The sequence below is a fragment of the Dermochelys coriacea genome, chromosome 9 (genome assembly GCF_009764565.3).
Source record: "Dermochelys coriacea isolate rDerCor1 chromosome 9, rDerCor1.pri.v4, whole genome shotgun sequence".
Classification (NCBI taxonomy): Eukaryota; Metazoa; Chordata; order Testudines; family Dermochelyidae; genus Dermochelys; species Dermochelys coriacea.
In genome coordinates this window covers 66,327,978-66,347,200 of record NC_050076.1, presented here as the reverse complement: position 1 = coordinate 66,347,200, position 19,223 = coordinate 66,327,978, and the positions used below count along the sequence as shown (strand labels likewise).

The 19,223-nt window shown below is 46.2% G+C and overlaps 1 protein-coding gene across 3 annotated transcripts; it reads right to left on the bottom strand.

The window, feature by feature from the left end:
* Positions 1–9,101: 9,101 nt before the first annotated feature.
* On the bottom strand, positions 9,102–19,065 carry TSPAN6 (tetraspanin 6). Of its 3 annotated transcripts, XR_006274469.1 has the most exons (9): positions 18,838–18,961; positions 18,343–18,355; positions 17,611–17,799; positions 17,183–17,257; positions 15,600–15,698; positions 14,730–14,882; positions 13,667–13,750; positions 10,729–13,558; positions 9,102–9,932 (listed from the first exon to the last, which is right to left on the bottom strand). XR_006274469.1 is itself a non-coding variant. In XM_038417346.2 (8 exons), exons 1-7 carry the CDS (start codon positions 18,922–18,924, stop codon positions 10,749–10,751), a joined length of 756 nt encoding a protein of 251 aa, XP_038273274.1. In that variant the 5' UTR covers positions 18,925–19,065; the 3' UTR covers positions 9,102–9,932; positions 10,729–10,748. The 3 variants fall into 3 exon arrangements, 1 of the variants encoding a protein (XP_038273274.1); XR_006274468.1 differs by lacking the exon at positions 18,343–18,355 and having other exon boundaries at positions 18,838–19,013; XM_038417346.2 differs by lacking the exon at positions 18,343–18,355 and having other exon boundaries at positions 10,729–10,817; positions 18,838–19,065.
* Positions 19,066–19,223: the final 158 nt, after the last annotated feature.

Sequence of the window (19,223 nt, the reverse complement as noted above, 5' to 3'; positions counted from 1 at the left end):
AATACACAGGCTCCATTGTCCGTGTAAAGAGAGGTCACCAAAGAATAATACTCAGTACTACATAGCACCTCCCATCAAGGAGCTCATCCCCTTTACAAACATCAAGGAATTCACCCTCCCAGCCCTGGGAGGCAGGGATGTATTACCTGCTCCAGTGCTTTAATCACAATGATACCACCTAGTTCTTAAATAACCCCAGAGATCACCAATTAGTTTACCAGGGAAGTCAGTATCATTATCCCCATTTTACAGATGGGCAAACTGAGGCACAGAGCGGTGATGTGACTTGCCAAAGGGGACAGCTGGTTGGAACAGAACCTGGTCTCCTGAGCTGCAGTCCAGGGCCCAATCCACTTGACCACTCTGCTTCTATAGGATCATCTCTCCTCTACATGCAGATTGCCTAGCAACTTGGATGTCCCCTCTACAGCCTTCAAAGGAACAAGGCACTATAGATACAAAACCAAGTACTTTGGCCACCTTCCTCCCTGCCCCCATTGACTTCAAAGAAATAGATTCAACTTTTAAGATGTCAGGATTAATCACATACAAAATCCATTCAGCGTGTAGAAGTCATTAGCAGTCAACAGCCCTTATTTTTTTCTTCATTTGATTTTTTGTTTCACTCTTTAAAGCACTTGTTTTAGTAAAAGGAGGAGTGTTTTGACCACAGGACCGGTATGGTAGAGGATGGGCAAACAGGGATAGAGCAATACACCCTTATAAAGTAGGAGAGACTAGCATACACTCTCCCATGCTTCATTTTCTTGATATAAAATCTTGAAGCTACATTACCACTGTTCTTTTTCACAACAGTTACTGAATTTGCTACAACATAAGTCTCACTTACTGCTGAGAAACCTTAAAAAGTCTAGTGGGTCCGTTCAAATGAGCCTCCAAACACTCAGCTCCACATCTCTTAAGCTTCTCTAAATCTCTTTGGCCTACAGACTGGGCTGGAGGTGTCAAGAGATTTCCACTGAGCTAGAGTTTTATACCACTTTCATTACCATGGCATCCAAGCACCTAATTCCTGGTCCCAGATGGACCGGAAATTCCACGAGACTGGCCTCCACCATGGGCTTGGCCTAGACTAGGGATATTTATAAAGATGTCTTGCACCATTGCTCAAACATTGCAGCTCCATCAGTGGTAACAAGGTTGGAAGCCCTACAGTAGCCAAGCAGCAGGAATGTTAAGCATCAGCTTGTCTAACCTAGTTCACAGCAGATCTTATCAAGTGTACTTCAAATGCTGGCAGTGGCAGCAGTCTGAAGCTCTTCCACACGAGGGCTCCCAACATTAATAACCTCAGGGGAGCTGAACCAGTGTCTATTACTGTTCTCATTTGTATTGCATCAATGCCTAGGAAACCTAGTTATGGACCATTGTGTCAGGCACTGTACAAACAGAACAAAAAGATGCCCCCTACCGCAAGGAACTTACAATGTAAGAGAGTGGGGCATTTTTGAAAAACAGTATAGCCAGAGATCTTTCAGAGTTTCATCTGTTTCTTAATTTAGTCGGGGACCAGAAGTGAAGAGGCACGTGCAAACAAAAGGGAAACAATCGCTAAATTTTTCCAAGCCTCAACAATGTTTCAGTTCAAGTTTGGAAGTTTAAATCAGTTTATATTACTTTTAGCCTATTCACCCATCCGTAGGCCTCATTTGGAGGCGTTTCTTTCAGATGAACAAAGACATGGAACTCATGCCAAGATGAACAAAGACATGGAATTCTGTCATCAGGCTGATTCTGTCTTGCATTCCCAGGACAGGCTGCACTTCTCTCTTGGATTTTTCACCCCTGCCTTGCATGAAAGAAAGAAAGAAAGAAAGAAAGAAAGAAAGAAAGAAAGAAAGAAAGAAAGAAAGAAAGAAAGAAAGAAAGAAAGAAAGAAAGAAAAAGCCCTTTCATTGCATCATCATCATTGTGGACTCACAATCCCCTTGCAAGATTCTGAGTCACGGAAATGATCAGTCTCTGGCTGTCAGAGAATAAGAATGTTCTCTGTCTGGGCTGCTCAGAGCTATTTTGCACTGATTTATGCAACTCCCAAAAGAAAATCTATCCCAGAGCTTTGTGTCAGGCCTAGGGTCTGGCTGGACATAGAACTACTACCTTGGCTCCTGCCATCTGAAGCTCAAATCTTAATGAGGTGTATCTGGGTGGTCTCTGTTCCAGTCACATTGTTCATGTCAGGGACTATGGGGATCCTTCTGTACTCTGGAGCAGAATTTCTTTATTCCTTTCTTTAAATTCTATTTATAAGCCTGTGTGGTGCTGTCAGACAAGTGCTTCCATCAAAGGAAACCCCGGATATGCTGCTCACTGCTCTAAATCCCAAGGAAAGTAACATCACAGAGTTAAATCCAGAGAGCAGCTTGTTAACATCATCACTGGTGACACACATCGAAGAGGGATGAGCAACGATAAACGGCCTCACTGGAGCACTTATGTTAATAATCCAGTGCAATCCCACAATGCCTTCCCAACGTGACTTCAAGACAGACATGATACTGCGCTTGAATCCTATTGAAAATTTTGGGGCTCACTGCCATAGCTTGCTCCCGGGCACAGCGCAGGCACGGGAGACAAAGGTGACTCTGAGTCACCCTCCAGCTTCCCACAATCCTGGCGGTAGCCAGGGGCCAATCAAATTAGAGCGGCATGAAGGGTGCTCTAATTTATGTCAACTTGTAGTGGGCTCCCCAAGGGACTCTTACGTCAATGAGGAATCTCAGCTGTCCCACTGGGACTGCTTTCCAGCTAGTTTGCACTGCCCATGCAGCACAAAGCAGCCAGAAGTAGAGTGAGGATCTACCTGCTAATTATTTATTGATGAATGAGCAATTCAGAATCTGGTGGATTCCTGAACAGAGCGGCCAAGCGAGAGCTCAACTGTAAATTAAGTGAAAACGCATGAGGCTAGCAGATGCATTGAGGGGCATCAACAGGAAAACAAAAAACTGATGGGGAGTAGGGGGAGTAGAGAGAATACATCTCCTTCAGACCTCCCAGAGCTGCACTTACGAACCAACTCTCATTTCGGAGACCAGGCTTCTACTGTGAAACTCTGCTCCATGCTCAGTGTGTGACCTTACCCCCACTTTGTACCTTTTCCTTCATCTGGAAAATGGAATCCCCATCACCTCTGCAAAGAGCTTGGAGATCCTTGGAGGAACAAAATACAACATATTCCTTATTCTTCAGGTGCATAAAGTGCCTGCATTCTCCCTGCACCCCACCTTCCATCACATAAATCTAGTATGTTAGCAACACCTATTCAAAAATAAAGTCTTTCTGCTGTGGTACAAGTTGCCATTAACAGATTTTGAGTATTTGAGCGACATTGGCCCCTGCTTAGATTATTAAGCTCCTGGAGGCAGGGACCACCTTTGTGATGTGTGTTTGTACAGCACCTGGCATGACGAGTCCTGCTCCACAACTGGAGATCCTAGGAGCTATGATGATACAAAGAATAAATAATAATTGCCGCATTAAAGTCAGCCATCCTGCTCTCATGCACTATGTTTCTATTACACATTTTAATGATTAGTCTAGGTATTTATACCACACTTGTTGGCCCGGCATCTGAGCACAGCATCCCTTGTTAGCAAACCCACAAGATGAGGAGGGATGGCTGGGGTTTCCCCTTCTGGAGAGAATTCAGAAAGGAAAGTGGGAGAATTCCAGATGGACAGGCTCTGAAATCAGTGTGCTCTCTCGGTGCTGCTCTCTGCTGACCATGGGGTGGAGCTGCAGCTATTTCAGAAACTGAATTCAGAAACCTTTCCTGACATATAAATATTGTACGGAAAAACATACCAGCATATACAGACCCTACATCCCCATCAGTTACACCCCATAACAGGAGAGCAAAGGAAAGACTGCGATTCAGAAGTCAGCCGGGGCAGGGTGCAGGAGACTAGCCCTGTGATTTGCACGAACTCATGCTCAGGTGGCTCCCTCTGGAGTTGAAGTCAGAGCTGTTGCCAAAAGGCCAAGTATGCAGAGTAAGAGAAGACGGCAATGTCAGGGGAAAGTGCTCAGGGCTTATTTATTGCAGCTACATTCAGGACAAAGGAACAACACGTGAAAGCCACCGTGGAGTGAGATAAGGGGCTCCTTCATTTTTTAAGTCACCTAAGCAGCATTAGCATATGCTCTCACCTGCAACAGCTGTTACAGCAGCTTCTCACTAGCAGCCCTCGATTGCTACTCAACTCCTGCTGCTCCCTGCTTTGGACCCCGCTACAGAAGGTTTTAGAACAGGCAGGAATGTGGAGCATCTTTTTTGAGTCACAGCTTCCACAACCTACCTCAGTGCACATTTCTAATGCCCCCATCCCCAAAGGTGCTTGGCACTGTAAACTCATCAGTAGGATTTCTGAGCCAGCTGAAACCCACTGCGCATCAGCTGATTTATGACAGGTCACCAGCAGCATCCTAACAGAAGGAGGAGAAGCAAGAGTCCAGCATGGCGGAATCAGTTCTGATGGGTCTGGAGAGCCTGCTCCAGAGCTGGAACCCCAGCTGCTGACATTGCCTGTGCTCTTCCAGTGTGAACACAGGCACGGAGCCAGGCAAGAGGGGTATGTCACATTGATCCTATCACCAAAAGGAGGAGGGCTGGAAGGTCTCAGGGGAGTAACTTCAACAGGGCCAATTTTTTAACATGAAATGTGTTTGCGGAAAGTACCAGAATCCACAACATGGGGTGTGACACAGATAGCACAACGATACACCTCTGTAAAAACATACCTCAATGCTGGCCTTGGCAGACTGCCTCTAAAGCTTATAGCAGGTCACACTCCACACTCCTGCAATCTTAAGCGTCTCTGCTGCGACTTTCCAACAAGAGGGCCAGTTAGTGCCGACTATGGAGGTTTAATCATGTGACCACCTGGCCTAAGTAAATCTAAGAACCACATCATCACTGAGAGGTTTCAGAGTAGCAGCTGTGTTAGTCTGTATTCGCAAAAAGAAAAGGAGTACCCGTGGCACCTTAGAGACTAACAAATTTATTAGAGCATAAGCTTTCGTGAGCTACAGCTCACTTCATCGGATGCATTTGAAACAGACTCCAACGAGAGACTGCTGAATACATGAATGTATTCAGCAGTCTCTCGTTGGAGTCTGTTTCAAATGCATCCGATGAAGTGAGCTGTAGCTCACGAAAGCTTATGCTCTAATAAATTTGTTAGTCTCTAAGGTGCCACGGGTACTCCTTTTCATCATCACTGAGGTAAGCCACAAACCAGCCGTCATATCACAGTGAATGTCAATCAGCACGAACTTTAATGGCAAAGGATAGCATGAGGTGATTAGCACCAAATAGAAAAGGAGTACTTGTGGCACCTTAGACACTAACAAATTTATTAGAGCATAAGCTTTCGTGAGCTACAGCTCACTTCATCGGATGCATTTGGTGGAAAAAACAGAGGAGAGATTTATATACACACACACAGAGAACATGAAACAATGGGTTTATCATACACACTGTAAGGAGAGTGATCACTTAAGATAAGCCATCACCAACAGCAGGGGGGGGAAGGAGGAAAACCTTTCATGGTGACAAGCAGGTAGGCTAATTCCAGCAGTTAACAAGAATATCAGAGGAACAGTGGGGGGTGGGGTGGGAGGGAGAAATACCATGGGGAAATAGTTTTACTTTGTGTAATGACTCATCCATTCCCAGTCTCTATTCAAGCCTAAGTTAATTGTATCCAGTTTGCAAATTAATTCCAATTCAGCAGTCTCTCGTTGGAGTCTGTTTTTGAAGCTTTTTTGTTGAAGTATAGCCACTCTTAGGTCTGTGATCGAGTGACCAGAGAGATTGAAGTGTTCTCCAACTGGTTTTTGAATGTTATAATTCTTGACGTCTGATTTGTGTCCATTCATTCTTTTACGTAGAGACTGTCCAGTTTGGCCAATGTACATGGCAGAGGGGCATTGCTGGCACATGATGGCATATATCACATTGGTAGATGCGCAGGTGAACGAGCCTCTGATAGTGTGGCTGATGTGATTAGGCCCTATGATGGTATCCCCTGAATAGATATGTGGACAGAGTTGGCAACGGGCTTTGTTGCAAGGATAGGTTCCTGGGTTAGTGGTTCTGTTGTGTGGTGTGTGGTTGCTGGTGAGTATTTGCTTCAGATTGGGGGGCTGTCTGTAAGCAAGGACTGGTCTGTCTCCCAAGATCTGAGAGAGCGATGGCTCGTCCTTCAGGATAGGTTGTAGATCCTCGATGATGCGTTGGAGAGGTTTTAGTTGGGGGCTGAAGGTGATGGCTAGTGGCGTTCTGTTGTTTTCTTTGTTGGGCCTGTCCTGTAGTAGGTGACTTCTGGGTACTCTTCTGGCTCTGTCAATCTGTTTCTTCACTTCAGCAGGTGGGTATTGTAGTTGTAGGAATGCATGATAGAGATCTTGTAGGTGTTTGTCTCTGTCTGAGGGGTTGGAGCAAATGCGGTTATATCGTAGCGCTCGGCTGTAGACAATGGATCGAGTGGTATGATCTGGATGAAAGCTAGAGGCATGTAGGTAGGAATAGCGGTCAGTAGGTTTCTGATATAGGGTGGTTTTTTTTTTCCCACCAAATGCATCCGATGAAGTGAGCTGTAGCTCACGAAAGCTTATGCTCTAATAAATTTGTTAGTCTCTAAGGTGCCACAAGTACTCCTTTTCTTTTTGCGATATAGGGTGGTGTTTATGTGACCATCGCTTATTAGCACCGTAGTGTCCAGGAAGTGGATCTCTTGTGTGGACTGGTCCAGGCTGAGGTTGATGGTGGGATGGAAATTGTTGAAATCATGGTGGAATTCCTCAAGAGCTTCTTTTCCATGGGTCCAGATGATGAAGATGTCATCAATGTAGCGCAAGTAGAGTAGGGGCATTAGGGGACGAGAGCTGAGGAAGCGTTGTTCTAAGTCAGCCATAAAAATGAATTAATTTGCAAACTGGATACAATTAACTTAGGCTTGAATAGAGACTGGGAATGGATGAGTCATTACACAAAGTAAAACTATTTCCCCATGGTATTTCTCCCTCCCACCCCACCCCCCACTGTTCCTCTGATATTCTTGTTAACTGCTGGAATTAGCCTACCTTGCTTGTCACCATGAAAGGTTTTCCTCCTTCCCCCCCCTGCTGTTGGTGATGGCTTATCTTAAGTGATCACTCTCCTTACAGTGTGTATGATAAACCCATTGTTTCATGTTCTCTGTGTGTATATAAATCTCTCCTCTGTTTTTTCCACCAAATGCATCCGATGAAGTGAGCTGTAGCTCACGGAAGCTTATGCTCTAATAAATTTGTTAGTCTCTAAGGTGCCACAAGTACTCCTTTTCTTTTTGCGAATACAGACTAACACGGCTGCTACTCTGAAACCTAGCACCAAATAGGATCCAATGTGTGGCAGGACTTTAGATACAGCCCCAAAAGGGACCAAAATAACTTGCACAACCACCACTTGAGGGCTTGTCTCGCTGAACAGTTAGTGCTCAGCTAGCTGGAACGTGAATCTGCCCTGCGTTAGCTAGTGGACACTGCTACTGCACACTAACACTTCCCTGATGCCTTCTGATCCACTCCACTTTGAAACGGAAGCAGACCGAAGTGCACCAGGGAACATTTTAGGCATGACAGCAGGGTCCAAGTGGATAGTGAGTGTGCAACAGGCTAATGTGCTGTCAATTTAACAAGCAGCAAGATGTGGTGCAACTGTTCATCTAGACAAACCCTGATGATTTAGAACCAGATTAAACTAGGGCTGCACTTATTGGCCTATACGGTGCAGCACACAAGCCAGCCGAAAAGGAGTATGTGCAGGCTCATTTGCCTTTGCACAGGCTTTCCGATGGACACAGCTTCAGTTAGACACGTCCCTCCATTAGCACATTTTTATCCAGGCTGTCCAGTCATTAGCTGTAATTGGACAACATCTATATTGTTACGTTAATGGTCAAAAGTGCTAATGCACTTTGCCTTTCCTTGAAAACCCTGGAGGCTTTTTAACAAAACCATCTGGGAACTGACATGCAAGAGTTCAATTTATTCTCTGACACTAAATGGGATATTAAGTTTTGCAGTCAGAAATGAAGCAAGTTTAATGGGCCACTGCTAACAAAACAACTAAAGAGCTGCCATACTGGGTCAGACCATGGTATCCTGTCTCTGGCAGTAATCTGTAACAGAGCTTCAGGGGGTGTACAGAACAGGGCAATTATGTTTTGCTGGAACACTGATGTAGTTCTGCTCCTCCATTCAGGCTTTTGGGGCCAGGGCAGGCTGCCTCTCAGCAGCACTGGTTTTGGTGACAGGAAGGGCAGGTTAATGGTGTGAAAAGCACTCTCTGCACCAGGGTAGAGACCCTTTGTTATTGTCCAGTAGCTCAGGCAGCCCTTTCTAATCCCTCCTCTTTTCATGCTCATACAGTGATTACTAGAACAGTGCCTGGCAGACTGTACCTCATCCCCCTCTCCCAACTTTCCTGAGCATTAATTCCCAATCCAATACACAGCACGTCTGACAAACCCAACCATGCACCAAGCTCAGGTGAAGGAGGAGGATGCTATTATGTCTTCAGGACAGAGGGCCTCATCACCCTGTGCTCCGTTATTGGAGAAAGGTTGGGGCCCGTCAATGGATTTGTTCACAGAAAGCCAAGAAGAGCAAATCCCTCTTCCTACAGTGACAAAGTACCCTTTCCTCTGAAGGATCCCAAAGCACTTTACAGAACGGGCCAAATTCAGCAACAAAGATAGCAGAGGATGTACCTGCTTACATGAGGAATGAACTTTGTCCTGCCTAAGGTTCACTCAGCAGAACTTTGCCTGCAGCATTCCATGCCAGGAGTTGGCTGTTCTCCATCAACAATGTTGCACAACAATTTTTAGAAAGAGAATACAAATAACTTCTCTAATTGAAATTGAGCCAACACACTGATGGATTAGAGAGCATATGTTCTGCTATGCTACAAGGGTTATGGGCCAGGCCAGAATGGGGACATGAGTGGCAAACAAATCTATGCCTCCAGTAGATTCCTGCACTGAAATCGAGGTGGAATTTCCTGGAGACAAAATCCAACCGAGTTGATATTTTAGAGTAAAATATTTAATATTTATTGTGTTTGAAGACAAGAGGATTTCTATTTAATACAAAAAAACAAGTTAAAGGAGAACATAATACTGATGATGAAATCATGCCCAACTTGGTGGAGGCATACCTACAAAGCTATTGACACAGACAGCTACACCACTGAACCTCATGCTACAACTTATGAAAATCACTACAACCTGATCAGGAGAGAGGAACGAGGCCCTTTAAAAAATACAATTATAAAAAAAGTGATATAAAACCCTTGATTGGGAAGAGAGAGCCTGAAAACAGATGCTATTGAACACAGAGCCTCAGACAGACATGGCAATGCATCTGAACAACATGATAGGACCAGCCAGTTGCAACAGTAGGTGTTTCAATGGATCAGTGACAGAGTCTGAAGTGAATAATATAATTTAAATGGCCAAAGGCAGAGGAGAAAGCAATGAGTGCTTCGTTCCTAATGCATACTATACACCTCCAAAACTAATGGTGTATTCCAGTTAAATAACTAACAGAAAGTATAAGAATGACATAAGAATAGTGTCATATCATGCTACTTCATTGTGCAATCAAACTGAGGAGGTGGGGGCCTGGAGGAATGTAGTTATTATAACTACCCTGGGTATACTGATTACCCCATTCAGTGTTACAAAAGAGTAGTGTTTTGACAATTCCCCGACTGCGACACAACAGCTGGTACACTCTGTTCCGTGCGCTGATTCTGAAGAGGAGTCAGTCAGTTCAAACATGATTTCAGCAGGCTGGGACCAGGCGAAAACTGGAGGTCATGAAGTGCTCTCCAGAGGAGGGAGATCAGAGGAAATTTCCTAAAATTCAGAAAGCAAAGGGTTAATGAACGTTTCCCAGCTCTAGAGATCAGGATTCCCACAGAGCTGAAGTCACACAGTGGAAGCAAGTCTGTGGGTTGCATGCTACTCCACAGCAGATACTGGTCCTCACTGCGAAATGCACCACCATTCAACATCTTCACCCCTGCTCCGAAAGGCCCAATATGGGATTAGCAGGGGGGGCTGCGGGTTAGATTGAGGTGCAGAAGCAGAGTAGTATGGTGAACAAGAGGAGGAGAGGCAGTACTAAATAGCAGGGGGCACTGCAAGCTAGAACTGTAGTGCACTAAAAGAGCTGGGAAGAAGCAGAACTAGTACCATAGAGGGAGTGATGAGAAAGGTGGTCTAGGTCTAGGGTGATGGGAAGGAGGTCTAGGTATCTAACCAAGGTGCATGAGCACACATGTGTAGGAGATTCAACAGCACCTGTCTGCTCTGTTCTTGCACATAGGTAGATCCATAAAGATTTTATTTCACTTTAAACTTCAAGTGTCAAAGAACTGCTTACTACAAAATGTGGGTTCTTCTCTCTGCTAGATGCTTATAGAAGAAACACAGATTTGAGCAGACCCTCGCACATCCCTGAGTGGGTGGACCTGCATATGGATGTGCATGTTTCTCTGCTCAGACCTTCCTGTGCACATATGGACACAGCCTTATGAAAGCACAAGCCTACAAAAGAGCTCCCTCATCCCTAGATCTGCAGACAGGCACACAATTCAGTGCACAGGTATATGAATACACACACACCCCTGGCACTGCAGGACAGACATACCTTGGTCAAAGGCTGGCTTGTTACACCATCTCGTACTGATTGTTTGTGATGTACCGGGAAAGGCAGCAGGCGAGAAAGATCCCAACCAACTGAAATGTGAAAAAATAAACTAAGTATAGGTCACCCAAAACCGGACATCCAAACTGCAATGATTTGGATACAATGCAACTGAGATCTGAAGCACTGGACTGTTTTGGTTTTGTAAAAGCAAAATCTGGATGATGAGGTTTTGCAAAACCAAAATCTGGGCTCCTTTGCTTTAGGGTGGATAAAGCTGAAAGTCAGAGGATCCTGGCAGCCATCAGTGAGAAGGGGCTCCCTGTGAGAGAAAGAGAACGTTGCTTCTTGTTAGAATTTGCTTTATGAACCATCTACTGTTTTATGGTAATTTCACAGAGATTATATGGCTCTCAGGAGCCTCACAGCCCATTACACAACCAGTAGAAAATATCAACTGCCTCTCCTCACTGCAAGGACAATGATGGAATCAAGGTTGGTGTGTTTCTGATGTGAAAATACTGAAGGACACACATCAGTTATGACTGTTGTGTGGGCTCCAGGCAGCTGTTTTCTGTACCAAAGACATTTAGGACCTGATCCTAAAAATACTCATGCATGTAACTGTACTCACAGGAGGCAAAGTTGCAGAATTGGGCCTTTCACTTGTGTGACACAACAAAGTTCACTTGAGAATAAATCATGAAATGTTTATATGATTCTAAGCCCCAAACAATGACACGTTCCTCAATAACTGCAACCGCTACAATGCGGTTACATGCCTAGAGCTGATGAAAGCACATGGGCCCACCCACTTATTCATCAAACTCCATATGTCCTGTTTGGAATATAGATTTGGAAGCTCTAATAAGTAGTGTGAGATATGTACATCCCAGGAAGGAGGGAGAAAATGGATAGCAGCTGAAAGAGACCGACTGGCTCCAGCCCTAGGAAACTGACAACAAATTGCAATGAAGACAGTTTGCAAATGTACCAGCTGCAAGATAAAAGGTCTGTGCTCCAACCTCTCCCAATCCTTGCTGTGTCTGTGTATTACAGGGAACAGCACAGTGACAAATGAATATCAGAATAAAACAGGCTGGCCGAGATTCTTCTCTCTGTGCTTATGCTATTACATGTTAAACCTTGACTTGGACAAGATGTGCCTGTATACCTCACAGACTGCTTTCAGGCAATCTCCTTCAATGAAGAGTAAATTAAAGATAAAATAAATCAAGCAATCAATACACAATCTCACTCTGCCAGTCTCTTCTCTGGGTCTGTGTACTCTTTTGCCTTAATCTCAAGCTGCTGTTTCTTCATACTCTTTACTCAAAAGCAAACACGCTTTGAAGAAAATAAGGAGTTCTGCCATTTGGAATTGATATAGAGATCTGTGACTGTGTTCGAGAATTTCAGAAAGAATGGAAATCGCCTCGAAACAAGAGTCAAATCAAGTAATAAGGTGTAGTTCATCTGTGTCTTTGTCTCTGTTGCCATCTTCCTTGCCGACTGCAAGGCGTTCGAATTCCTAGAAACAATCACAGCCAAACATCACAGAACACAGGTGATTTCAGCAAACCTAGCAGCTGCAGTAGAAAGACTAAGGGCTCAGACCACAACTGAGGCACTCAGCAAGACCTAGGCAGTACAGTAGATGATCTTACTTGACATACTATGCAACACAGAAACTTGTTCAGATATCTGTCCTATTATGTACCAATACACACTGATGTGCTGTCTTCGTATCAGCATTCTGGGAGAGCCTGTGGATAAGGAAGATCTGCATCAGCTATCTTTTAAATTCTCACTAAGACCTAATACTCTGACACACACACAAGAGTGAAAGGTGACCCTACAGAGATGGCGAGAGCACATGCCTATGTGATAAAGCCATGAAAGAAACACATGCTAAGGGACACCATTTTTATCACCTTCTCAGATGACAGAGACTGAGACCAAACGTGTCAGGAAGCTCCATCAGCCAGAGAGACCCTATATGAAGGCAAAACCTGCCAACCTTAGCCCACTAGGCAGGCTTTCAAGTGCTCAGGAACCAGAATTGAGGTCAAATTTTCCAAGCAGCTCAACTAAATACAGGCCAGATTTGCAAGAGTTCTCAGCACCAAGCAACTCCCACTGGGACACTTATGATCAGATTTTCACAACTGCTCAGCACTCAACATGCACCTATTGTAGGGAGTTCTTCTGAAAGCCCACTTCAAAATGTTCCCCATGCACACAAGGAGCTCAGGCCAGAGGCCGCTTGATTCCTACTGAGACAAGGTTTGTCAGATCAGGAGACACGAGTTCCGTTGCTGCCTGAGACATGATGCTTCTTCACCACCAGGATAAAACCTCAGGTTGAAGAATCAGAGGGACAGGAAGAAATAGCAAGGGGAGAAGAGGGAGTCTAATATTGTGCACGCTGTTCTGCAGTGTGGCTAACAGAAGATGATGTCATTGTATTAACTGGGTCTGAATCTGAGAAAGGCATTTCAGGATGTTTTAGGTCACCTACAAGCACTTTAAGTTAGTTAAACTATCATCCTGAAAGGGCAGCGGAAGCAAGGGTGACAGTTTGTGCGCTGGAAGAAGCAATTCAGACAGCTAACACTGCATCAGAACAGGAGAGGTTTGGTTGCATTGGCATCTCTTAGAAGTTGGCTGTTTCCAGAGTGAGCTGTTCTCAAGCCATATGCAGGCTTGCTGGAAGGAAGCTGGCATTTTCATCCCCAGTTTTGGAGATGGGTGACCGGGTGGCACTTAAGTAAAATGGCAGGGGAATCTGCAGAACGGTCGACCATTTCCTCCTCTCTGAAACATGCTGTGCCTTTACATATGTAAGAAAACATTAAAGGACATTAAATACAATTACGAACACGAAAACTAGACTCAGAGCTCCTCAAGGACCATAGAAGAACAGCAAGGGAGAGTTTACCTGGAAGCAAGCGATGCCAAAGGAGATACCAGCCACAATGCCCATTTTGGACTCCATAACTGTTGTTACCAGACTGAAACAACCCTGCAGAAAAAAAGAATTAGCATGAGAGTAGAGCATGGACAATTCCTGGCCACATGACACCAAGTGTACATCCTTCCAACCCACAGACACCACACAGGCAGCTGGAGGGGTGAACAAGCTCAGGAAGGAATCCAAGTAAAGGCCTGGGAGTCAAAACGTCCTGGGGTGTGGGCTGAATTCAGCCATTTGAATTGCTGTTTGATCCTGGGCGAGTCATTTAAAGCTTTGTACTTTGCACCTTTCATCCTGGGCACTTTGCCAAGGGGAGCATTAGCCTTGTTTTATGAATGGGGATGTATAGGTACAGAAAGGCAGCATGATTCACTAAAGGTCACAAGCACGTCAGTGTCTGAGCCAGGAACGGAACTCAGACTTCCTCGTCCCGGCTTAGCCACTAGGTAACACTATCTGCCTCTACATTTCTATTCATTCCCCTGTATACTTTCTTCACAGGGGAGCTGTGAGGATTAAGTGCTACAGGAACATAAAGCATAATTCATGCATCCAATGAAGTGAGCTGTAGTTCACGAAAGCTTATGCTCAAACTAGTTAGTCTCTAAGGTGCCACAAGTACTCCTTTTCTTTTTGCGAATACAGATTAACACGGCTGCTACTCTGAAACCTGTCATTGTACAACAGTATCTCACACACAGGGCAAGTGATACACTGCAGGCAAGCTAATGTAGACACAGATCCTTTCCCACCAACAGGGAATAGCTGAGACTTCCAGAGAACTTGAGAAAAAATACTGGAGATAGGGGAAAGATGTGCAGAGAAACTATCAGCAGCAACACGGCCTTCACCCCCATTACTACACACAAGTTTCCTGTAGCCCAATAACCCTCTTTCTGGAGCTAAGTTCCTTCTCACCTACAGGACTTGACTCTCTACCAGGGAAAGAAGATCCAAGTATCCCAGCTCTCCCCTCCCCACGCCTGCTTCTGGACATAGAGAGGGATAGTCTCTGAAATTGACTTACATTGCCATACACCATAGCCTTGGCTTTATCCAGCTCCTTCAGATCACTTTCTGTGCAGTTTTGGAACTTGCAGCAGCTTAGAGGGATTCCCTTCTGTGCAAAATAGGTAGTGTTCATCCAGTCAAAATAGTTCTGGACTCCACAGCAGTGTAACTGGGGAAATCAAGTTTTAGAACAGTAAGGAGTAGTGCATGAACCCCAAAGTACCACACCTCCAAGGCTACACCAATCACTGCAAGCCCCCCAAATTTTCCCCCCTTGGTCTCCCCCTACGTTCCTCCTCATTGCAACCCAACAGCCCTGCGTAGACACCTTCCCCCACCTCCTGCCCTTTACCTACCTCCTCTGAACAGCGCATAGCATTTGCATTTGAAGAAAAATAGCTGCTATCAGACAGTCTCAGGGAAACAGATATATGTAGGACATGGACAGTGTCTGTACAGGGACAAGCACACTCTAGGCACTCAGATAAGATCTGCGTAGCACATACCCTGTAAGGCCGCCTGTGTGCACCCAGCCGCCCTCTATGCTGTCCATCATAACGGCTGTCCCTCGCATGCCTGAGAACTGGGAACATTAAGGCAATACTGCTCCCCAGTATTCTGAGCCAATCACATGGGGAATGAGGCAAGGGGAGGCTGCAGCACACTCTCCTTCTGAGGAATAGCTCTGGCAATAGCAGAGAAGGCATCTAATGTTTAATGCCTCCTGGTAAAACAGGACCTTCCTTGCGTTGTACTTTGCCCGTGCATGGGAGCCCCAGCCTCAGCTGCTGCACAACCCAAGTATCGGGGAGTCCTGGGTCATGCATCTAGAGGATATAGGCTTCCCCACCAGTTTCTTTAGAAGGAACCAAATATGAGCACTCACAGTTCTCTGGATGGTATCCACCGCGTCGCTGTGGGGATCTATTGTTGCATTGTAGTTCCTCAGAGCAAGATTATAGTTGCTCTCAAAGTTGTTCTTAATCTGCAGAGAAGAGAAAGATTTTCATAAGCTAAGCTTCCGAAGGCTACAGGTCCCAAAGAGTTCCCTGTCACAAGAATGTCTTTGCCTTAAAAAAACAGCTCCATCAGAAACAGAACCAGGAATGGCGTAAAGCATGTTAGAAAGTCATTCCTGTTACTATCCAGATGTGAGACTGGCTATGAAGATGAACTGGGGATTAGGGAAGGGAGCACTGCCCCAACTGCACCAAGCACTGGAACTTAATTCTTGCATTTACAGGCAGACCTAATCACAGTGACATCACAATAAAATCATGGTTTGTGTGGGCCACATTTATGGCCAAAGACATTTGCAAAATCAATCTGACTGGCACGTTTCAGATGAAGGATCAAACTCACAAATTAAAAAGTCTGTTTTTTATAAAAATGTGCATATCTGTCAAGCTTAGTAGGAACTAGGGAATGGTCTTGGTTTCCACTTTACAGTCCTTGAAGGAGATGTTCAAAGGCACATATGGGAGGTAGATGTCTAATAGCCATTTATGCTTTTGAACATCTCTCCCACCTCATTACAGTCAGGTTATTTCTAATCACTGAAATACTTTTCTACATGATTTAAGGAACTTTAAGGGATTAGTGACTACAATTTCTCTTGGACAGTATAATGCACATATTGTGATTATTTCTAGGCACTCTACATATAGTCTCTCTAAATCCCCATTGACATTAAATACTGGTTAACTTGGTAGATAGTGTTACAGTTGTATTTCACAAGTACTGAGTTCAAGTTTAACTTTAATTTTATCTTTGCTAATATTCTGATTAATCATCAGCAGTACAACTACAAATTAATTATTGTGAATCAAATAAAGTCCATCCCAAACATGTCACATGTATACAAAAGTTAGAAAGAGGCCAGCTGTGTTGGTTATGGTATGAGATTTGTAAAAAAAAAAAAAAAAACCACACATAACCATGCTGGCAAAGGTAGTAAAGCTAGTTATTTAAAGGTTGTATCCAAAAGAAAACAGTTCAGATTTAGTCCCCACTCCCAGTTCAGAACCCCAACATGTGGATGCCCCAATGTTGGCGCTAAATTTCTCTCATTTAACTTGCCTGTTTAACTAATTAAACTTTTCTGATGTGACTTTCTTTTTTTTTTAAGCAGTTTTTACATCTTTATATGACAAAGATTTTTCTTATTCAGCTTTTTTGTGCATATTGAACATTTGGAATCAGAAACTGAGCCAAATTCTGTTCTGAGCAACAACATTGTAAATCCAGACTACTTCACTGAAGTCAAAAGGATTACTCCACATTTATACCTGAATAAAAGGAACAGAATTTGGCCCTCAGTATGCAGCAACTAGGGGATTACACAAAGTAAGAGGAAACAACATGTAAGTGAGAACTCTGTCCTGAGCAGGGGCTGCATCCAACTCCTGGCCTCAGGAAGAGGAGGGAAAGGGTTAAAGTACCAGAGAGAAAGGTCACACCTGGACTCACCTCATGTCTGAACACAAATCCTACAACAGCAGCCACCAGCACAATCAAGAAGATGAGGGACAAGAACATGGCATACTGTGAACAGAAGAGAGAGTCAGTGCAAGCAAAATACATTCCAGGGCTAACACAGGTACACAGAAAAGAAGGCTGCGGGGAGAGAATCTATTAGGACACATCCTGGACTCAACCTCTTTGGCAAAGCTGAGGTGCTGGCATATGTGGCTATGTGAGGAAGTCAATGAATATATGGTTCAGACTGAGCACTGTACAAAGAGGGAAGAGAGAGAGAGAAAGAGAGTGTGTTTCTTGAGGCAGACATACACACAGCACAGCACAAAGGAGGAGCACAGGCAGACAGCTGGTGAAGTCCTGGGTTGTAGAAGCAGGTATTTGATTTATGAGTCTTCTGGTAGTCAGCGACCACTTACCAGTTTTAACATCCATGTGCTTCCGCGGCAGGTGGCAAAACATCCAAAAGTGCCCAGAAGGATGACAACAGTACCTGTGCCAATGAGTACGTAGGGGACATTGGTGGCCTTCTCATTTAACAGGGAGAAATACACCTCTAGGCCCACCTTGCCCCAGATGCCAACTGCCAGGAGGATAATGCCAGAGATCTGGAGAAATCAGAATTGAGACTCAATCATCCTGACTCCACTTGTCACTTCAAAGCACTTTACTTAGCCATAGTCACTTAAACCCACACACCGAGAGCCTAGGAGACACCACAAGATACTCTGGAAGTGTGCAAAAAGACAGGGATCCCACGGGAGAGAAATGGGAAGCTAAGGACAGATAAACTGGGGATGGGAGGGCAGCGTTAGCCGAGGGGTTCCAGGAAAGACTGCCTGGCAGAAGTCCTTGAAAGTGGGCATTAAATCATTGATGTGAAATTTTCAGAAGGGCCGTGCTGGGAATCCAGGAAGCACTTGTATAATCAGAGCATTTCATCTCTGAACTTCAGTCCCTCCGGCATCGTATCAACAGGAACTCAGATGAATCCGCCTTTGGGAATTAAAGTTTCCCCGTGTGGAAATATTTTGCTCCGTTACCAACACGCCCCTGGGCGCCGCATTCCAGACCCCGCCGGCCGGCCGGCGCGCGGGCACAGAGAAGTCAAAGGTGGGCCAGCCCAGCGCTAACGGATCGGACACACTCACCTGCTAGAGAAGCCTGGGGAGCAGTGAAAGGAAAGGGACAAGGTTACAGGGGTGCTCTCCGCCCGGCACTGCTGTGCCCCCGAGGCTGCCACACCAATCCTGGGCACGTCACCAGCCACGCAGGTGCCCCTCGGCTCACACACGCGTGTGGACGTGCTACATGCAGGGCCATGACACGGGTGCGGGGGAGCCCCGTGACGGGCACAGACTGCCGCGGGGGGCACCTGGCCAGAGGGTCCCTGCAGACCGGACAGGCGACAGAGGATCCCCTCTGGAGCCTGGGCCCTGGCCCCGCACCCGCCCTTGGAGGGGTCCAGCCAGCCCAGCCCCCCGAGGTCCTCTCGCCTAGGCCCCCACTGTCCTGCGGGACCCCATTACCCGCCAGGGGTCCCCACTACTCCCAGGCCCCTGCGCCGGTGCCCCAGCGGCCCCCTCCGCCTTACCCGCCAGGGCCCCCACCCCGACAGCCCCGGGCCCGCCGCCCGGCCCCCTCACCCAGAACACGAAGCTGTAGGTGAGCAGGACGCTCTTGAGGCAGGTGATCACCGGCTTCGTCTGCAGCCTGCGGGACGAGGACGCCATGGCGGCCGGGCCACGCTCCGATCTCCGCCGCCAGCCCCGCCCCCGAGCGGCCCCGGCCGAGCCTGGCCGGAAACGGCCGAGAACTACCGAGGCCTGAGCCCCCTCGCACGTCCCCTGCCCCGCCCGGCTCGCCGCGAGCCCGCCCCTCGCCCCGCCCCCGAGACCGGCTCGCCGCGAGCCCGCCCCTCCCACCCGGGCCCCCGAGACCGGCTCGCCGCGAGCCCGCCCCTCGCCCCGCCCCGCCCCCGAGGCCGGCTCGCCGCGAGCCCGCCCCTCGCCCCGCCCCGCCCCGCCCCCGA

What these genes read in the sequence shown, in the direction of transcription:
- TSPAN6 (XM_038417346.2), bottom strand. Translation starts at nt 18,924, where the DNA reads ATGGCGTCCTCGTCCCGCAGGCTGCAGACGAAGCCGGTGATCACCTGC. An exon ending in TGGATACCATCCAGAGAACT is followed by an intron (nt 14,883 to 15,599) that starts GTGAGTGCTCAT and finishes TGATTTCCCCAG; the next exon opens with TTACACTGCTGTGGAGTCCA. An exon ending in TTGGCATCGCTTGCTTCCAG is followed by an intron (nt 10,818 to 13,666) that starts GTAAACTCTCCC and finishes TTCACATTTCAG; the next exon opens with TTGGTTGGGATCTTTCTCGC.